Source organism: Tauraco erythrolophus, chromosome 1 (genome assembly GCF_009769465.1).
Source record: "Tauraco erythrolophus isolate bTauEry1 chromosome 1, bTauEry1.pri, whole genome shotgun sequence".
Taxonomy (NCBI): domain Eukaryota; kingdom Metazoa; phylum Chordata; class Aves; order Musophagiformes; family Musophagidae; genus Tauraco; species Tauraco erythrolophus.
The window spans coordinates 1,592,618-1,598,621 of record NC_141465.1 but is presented as its reverse complement, the minus strand read 5'-3'; the positions used below and the strand labels follow the sequence as shown (position 1 = coordinate 1,598,621).

The window sequence follows — 6,004 nt, the reverse complement described above, 5'->3', positions numbered from 1 at the left end:
CCTCTTCAAACACTTCCCTGTTGCTGCGACTGATGCTGCGTGGGTCGTGCCCGAAGCCAGCCAGGGCAGGGGGCTGGAGGGCAGCGTACGGTTGGAGCAGCACTCGGCCATGTCCCACAGCCACCGCGTGGGTTCCCTTTCCGAACCTCTGCCATCCGGTGCCGAGCGAGTCCCAGCTGTGGTTTCAAGAGCTTCACCTTCTGTTTGTGCCATGCCCTCATGTGCTGGGTTTACAGGAGGGGCTGCAGAAATGGCCCCTGTAAGTAGCTGTGAAAAGCTTCCCCAGCTCCAAAATCGGTCAGACCGGCCCCTGGCCAGGTGAGACCCTCCCCATCCCCTGAGGCCAGGGCTGAGCCATCAGCGCCTCTGCCAATGCCCAATTTAAGACGGGGACAAAGGAGCCCGAAGGGAGGCTGGACCTGCACTGAAGAGAGGGGGATGCGGGGGCTGCTCCCTGGCCTCCTGCCCATGCTGGGCTGCCACTATCCAACTGGAGATGGCTGCAGTGGCACAGCTCGGAGAGCTCTGACGTGACCCGCTCCCGGGGTACACACTGGGAGGACTTCGACTTGCCAGGACTGCTGAGGTTTGTCAAGAGAACTGAGTTCTGAGAGGAACGGCCATGCAGACACCAGGTCAGTGAAGATGGAGCGGGAGGAGATGTGCTGGAGCTGGGATTCCCCTGCAGCCTGTGGTGAGATTACAGGCGGCCCCCCTGCTGCCCGTGGAGATGAACGGTAGAGCAGAGACCCACCTGCAGTTCTTGGAGAACCCCACGCTGGAGTAGATGCCTGTGCCTGGAGGGAGCAGTAGACAATGGTCTCCGTGAGCTGCTGGAGGCTGATGACACAGCAGAGAGGCATCCGAAGCCCATGGAGAACCCCACACCAGAGCGGGTGGCCGTGCCCTAAGAACCTGTGACTGCGGGGAAGAAGCCCACGCTGGAGCAATGTGATGGGTGAGGATTGCATCCAGCGGCAAGGACTCACGTTGGAGAAGTCTGTGGACTGTCCCGTGAGTAGAGGATCCACTGGAGAAAGGAAAAGCGTGTCAGGAGCCCTCCTCCTTTGAGAAAGGAGCGGCAGAAACGACGCGTGAGGAACTGACCTGCAACCCCCCATTCCCCTATGCCTCTGGGGCAGGAGGTAGAGCCGGGAAGAAAGGAGAGGTGGGGGGAAGGTGTCTCCTCCTCCTCCAGCACACAGGAGTCATTTGGGTAAGTAACACAGATCTTTTGACTAATTTAGGGTTCCCCACTCTACCCACTGCTCATCAAGCCACCCCATCTTTCCACAAACCAACTCCTACCGATCCAATCAGAACATCAACCGAAGACGTACAGACACAACCGTCCACACAAGCTGTTTGAAATATTTTCAAACGCTTTTATTTACAGTGCTAGTTGAAAACAATATATATATTTATATCTATCATCCTCGTGATGTCTGTGCCATAGAAAATGCTGTGGCTATATTGCCTTTAATTTACAAAAAATGGTCACCAGAAAATCTGAAGGGGGGGAAAAAAATGGAAATCAAAAGTTTGGTCCCCAATTGTTTCTCTCTTGATTTGTTTTAAAAAAGCCTCCAAATTAAAAAAAATACGCAGTTCCGATGAAATTCGTACGTAAAAACAACGCTTATCTGAAAAATTCACGAGGGCCAGCTTGCTGTCATGTAAACTTGGAAAAAAAAAAGCTTAAAATAAATTCTGTCTCCGTGTGTGGTTTAATAGAACGTTAAATGTTCTTTTTCTGTCTCTCGGGGTTCAAGGGGAAAGGAGAGGAGAGGCCTCGGACTGGATAACGCACCGTGAGATCTGTGCCCGCAGCCTCCTGGACTCGGGAGGGGATGGATGGGACAGCAGGGCTGGGGAGCAGAAGCTGTCAAAATCTCCATCTTACCAGTGCCAAAATAAAAAAAGAGGGCAAGGGAAGAGGGCAGGAGAGGTGCTTGCCACGTGAAGAGCCTGGCAAGGTGACAAACTGGGCCCCAGGAAACAGACTTTTGAGGGAAGAGGGTCATTTGTACACGGGGCACAGCTGGAAGGATGTGGGGGACTGGGATAATTTCAGCTGGGGAACGTCCCAGATGGGGCAGATCGTCGGGTGAGGAGGAAACTGCTGTTTTCCCTGTTTGAGAGCATTTCTAATCTTTCCTCATCTGAGATTGTGTGAAGCCAGAGGCTAATGGACAGTGCAAGCACAGGCTGGAATGGAGGAGGAGAGATGGACGGAACAGAGGAGACGGGAGGGGAGGACTCAAGCTGAAGACCCATTTTCTGTCTTCTGTCTCTTTGGATCCACTTCATCCTACAGAGGACACAGAGAGGGAAAAAAAAATTACCATCAAACAGTCACCACACCAAGGCATGCCATTTCTCCACAGAATTCTTACTGCTGCTCCTTCCTCCACACGGAAATCTGTTAGGCCCACCATAAATCCACGCTTCAGAGGATTTCTGAGTGCCTGACACAACTGTTCTGTTGATGGTCGTGGTTAAGACATGGACAACTCCATTTGGAGAGACATCCACACCGGTACTTTTGAGAGGTCTAACAGGCTCAGGTTCACATCACTTCAGACAGACCCTGAGATCTGCCCTTAAAGTCCCTCTTCTGGGCTTCACAGGCGTTTGAGGGGTCATCACCCAGCACAACCTCAAGCACCTTGACTCTCAAACACTCAGCACCGTGACCGCTGTGGAAGTGGAAGGACCTGGACCCTACGAGGAGTCTACAGAGGTTTATTATCCTCTTGCCACATCAGATGTGTTGTACCCATCTGCTGCTGAAGCAGCAATGAGACCCGAGGACTATCTGAGATGGTCAGCAATGGCATCCACGTGGGTTTGATCAGGACACAGCGGGTAACCTGGTTCCTTCTCACTGCCGTTATTCTCACACTGTCACTCACCTCTTCCTCCTCTGCAGATCGTTTTTCTGCATGACCATCCTGCTCTTGCCCATTCTCATCTCCTTCTAACCACAAGCCAGAGAGGAAAAGCACAGATTAATTGAAGCAACATTTAAGGGAAAGGTAATCTCACAGTCAAGAGGGCTCAGAGGTGGAATTTCCCTCCATCATCCTCTATCCCCCCCATATCCCAATTGCTCCCGTTCTCCCTACACCAATTATTCCTACCTTCATCCTCATCACCACCTTCTTCTTCATCCACATCGTCAGGATTCTCTTCCTCATCCTCTTCAGCTCCGTTTTCCTCATCCTGAGTGAAACAAATTGGTCAGAGCAGAAATTGGCTTCAGGGCGAGATTCCCACGTGCTCTTTGCTGCAAGTGCAGGAACAATCTCCACAGCTCCAGCCACTTCCGACTCCAGTCTCTGATGTGGATCGAGTAAGCGTTGTAACTCGAACACGGGCATTCCCACCATCCCAGCTGAAATCCTCCTCGCAAGGTTCTTTCCAAAACCAATCCTCCCAGGCTCTCCCCACCAGTATGACCGCCTTGACTTCCACAAGCTTAGATCCTGGCAAGCTGCCACCATCCCATCCCAACAATCAGAGCATCTCTCTGGCTACAGGCTAACGACTTAGCCCATGCTCTGCTTCCAGATCCCTTCTGACCTTCATCGACCTGTGCATTTCCTCACTGTTCCTCCTCCCACCTTCTTCAACTCACACTCCTTACGCACCTCAGGATACTCCAGCAGGCACCGGACCGCATCTCCTCTGCTACGTTCCTCCTAACTCCTGCTTGCCCTTGTCTCCATTCCCTTTTCTGACCTTTTTTTCTTCTCGCTGGGCCATGCTGACGTTCTCCACAATTATCCTACAGCTTGCTCTCCCTTTGCCCCTCTCCCTTCTGAGCTCCCCTGGCCTGTCCTCTTTTTTAATCCCGCATATTCCCTTCATATTCCTGACCCACAACGAGCCAGGATAAAACCCTCCTGGTCACCTCTAAACCTATTGCCCCAGAGGGTCTCACCTCTACTATCTCCTTCTTCTTTTCTTTGTGGACTGTTTTCTCCTCCAGTTTTTCCTTCTTTTCTTTCATTTCCTATAGGTGAGATGAGAAAAAAAAAAAAACCACAAAACACGTTCCGGTGGTCAGCGGTAAGAAAATCAAATCCCGGGATGCTTAAAGGAAAAGAGTTGAAAGGAGATGGGGGATGTAACGGTGAGGAAAGGTCGGGCGTTAATTCTGACCCCCCCCCCCCAAAAAAAAAACAGCGAAAATGCGTCACAGCTACTTTTAGACAACGCACATGTGGAAACCAGGAGTACGGAAGAGTTTAATGTTTTTGTTTTTAAAAAAAAAGAACCTTGTCCGCGGGATGGCGGTGTTTCCGGCGCTCCCCCTGCCATCCGGGTGGCCGGGGGGGCGGGAGGGGGGGAAGAGAAGGGAAAGGGGGAGGGGGGAGGGGGCGCGCTTTGTGTCCACACAACTTCGCGCCCGCCCGGGGGCTGCGCCGCCATTAAACCGTTTTCTAACGGCGCCGCCGCCGCCCGAAACCCCGCCGGCGCCATTCCCGCCCCCCCCCGCCCTCAACCCACGCCCGAGCCGAGCCGAAGCGAGCCGAGCCCAGCCGAACCCAGAGCGCGCGCCGGCCAGCCAATGGCGGGGCGGGGGCGGGGCCGCCCCCCCATTGGCCAGCCGGCGAGGAGGGCCCGCGCTCGCGCGCGCGCCCCCGCACGGCCGGGCACGATCCCGCGCCCCGGGAACGGGGCGGCAGCGCGGGGCGGGGGGGGGGGGGGGGGGGGGGGGGAGGGGGGTGGTGTCTCACCTTAACGCTCAGCTCCGCTGGCGCCTCCTCGCCGCGTTTTTCCGACATCCTTTCCCGGGGAGCGAAGGGGAGAGGCCGGTGGGAACCGTGCGAGGGAGCCCCGAGAAGGGGAGAGAGCGAGGAGTAGCACGGGGTCGGGGGCGCAAAGTCCCAAAGCGATGCGGAGGCGGCGGGTTCCCGCCGCGGGGGGGGGGCAAAGTACCAGGGTCTCCCGCCGTGAGGGGGATACGCCGGGGAAGGGGATTTATACACCGCTCGGTGACGAGGGAAGGAGGGACCTGCGGAGGGAGGGGAGAGGGACGGGAGGCGGAGGAGGGAGGGGAGAGGGACGGGCCGCGCCGCGGGGGAGCGCGGCCGCTCAGAACAATGTGCGCCCGGCGCTCCGCGACGTCCCGGCGGCCGCGGGGTCGCACCGCGTCCCCCGCCAAGGCGCCGCCCGGCCCGTCGAGGGCTCTACGCGCCGACCACCGGCGCTGCCCGGGAGGAACCGAGCCCTCTGCCCGCCGCCCGGCCGCCCCTCCCGGAGCCACCCGGTGCTGCGGGGCCGTGTGGGAGGGCAGCGCTGGCGACGGCCACGCTCACGCGGCCTCCTGCCTGGAATTTTCCACTCCAGCGGCCCGCCTTCCCGCCCGCTGGAAGCGCTCCCGGCGGCGGCGGCGCCTCCTCCCGCTCCGCCCCTCCCCTGGCTGCGGGGCCCCGGCGCGGGAAGGGGGCGGGGCGGGAGCGAGGCTGCTTTTTCCCGCGCTCCGTCCGCGGCGGCGGGAAGAGGGCGGGGCCTGGCTGGCGTTTCCCGATTCCCCATATAAGGAGGGACGATGGGTGGGCGCCTGATTGGTTCATTCAAATGAGCTGTCTGCCTGGCAACAGGCTTCTCATTGGCTGCCGGGGATAGTCTTGCTGGCGGTGCGGGGGGGAGCACAGCGCAAGCGGCGCCGCAGTGGGGAGGGAGGGGCCGCTGCCACGTGGGGCGGCGGGGAAGGCGCGCGAGGGACCGGGCCCGGTACCGGGGGCCGCGGTGGCGGCCGTGGGGCTCCGCCGGGCTCGGTTCGTGCCCGGCGCTGGCCTCGCCGCTGGCCTCGCCGCTGTCCCGGCTGGCGTCGCGGGCGGCCGGTGAGGAGCGGGGCCCGTTTTGACGCAGCCGGGCAGCGTGGGGCACGGCCATCTGGTGCTCGAACCGGGGCGGCCCGGTGTGTTCAGCCCCGTGTGCTGCGCCACGGCGGCGGCGCAGGTGGTGGGAATGGGAACGGACCGCCCCCGGC

At 58.6% G+C, this 6,004-nt stretch overlaps 1 protein-coding gene across 2 annotated transcripts; it reads right to left on the bottom strand.

The window, feature by feature from the left end:
• Positions 1-1,389: 1,389 nt before the first annotated feature.
• On the bottom strand, positions 1,390-4,900 carry PTMS (parathymosin). Of its 2 annotated transcripts, XM_086611106.1 has the most exons (5): positions 4,746-4,900; positions 3,947-4,018; positions 3,144-3,225; positions 2,916-2,980; positions 2,222-2,311 (listed from the first exon to the last, which is right to left on the bottom strand). In XM_086611106.1, the coding sequence occupies exons 1-5, from the start codon at positions 4,791-4,793 to the stop codon at positions 2,261-2,263; spliced, it is 318 nt and encodes a 105-aa protein (XP_086467232.1). In that variant the 5' UTR covers positions 4,794-4,900; the 3' UTR covers positions 2,222-2,260. The 2 variants fall into 2 exon arrangements, with proteins under 2 accessions (XP_086467157.1, XP_086467232.1); XM_086611031.1 differs by lacking the exon at positions 4,746-4,900 and having other exon boundaries at positions 1,390-2,311; positions 3,947-3,984.
• Between the last annotated feature and the right edge of the window lie 1,104 nt (positions 4,901-6,004).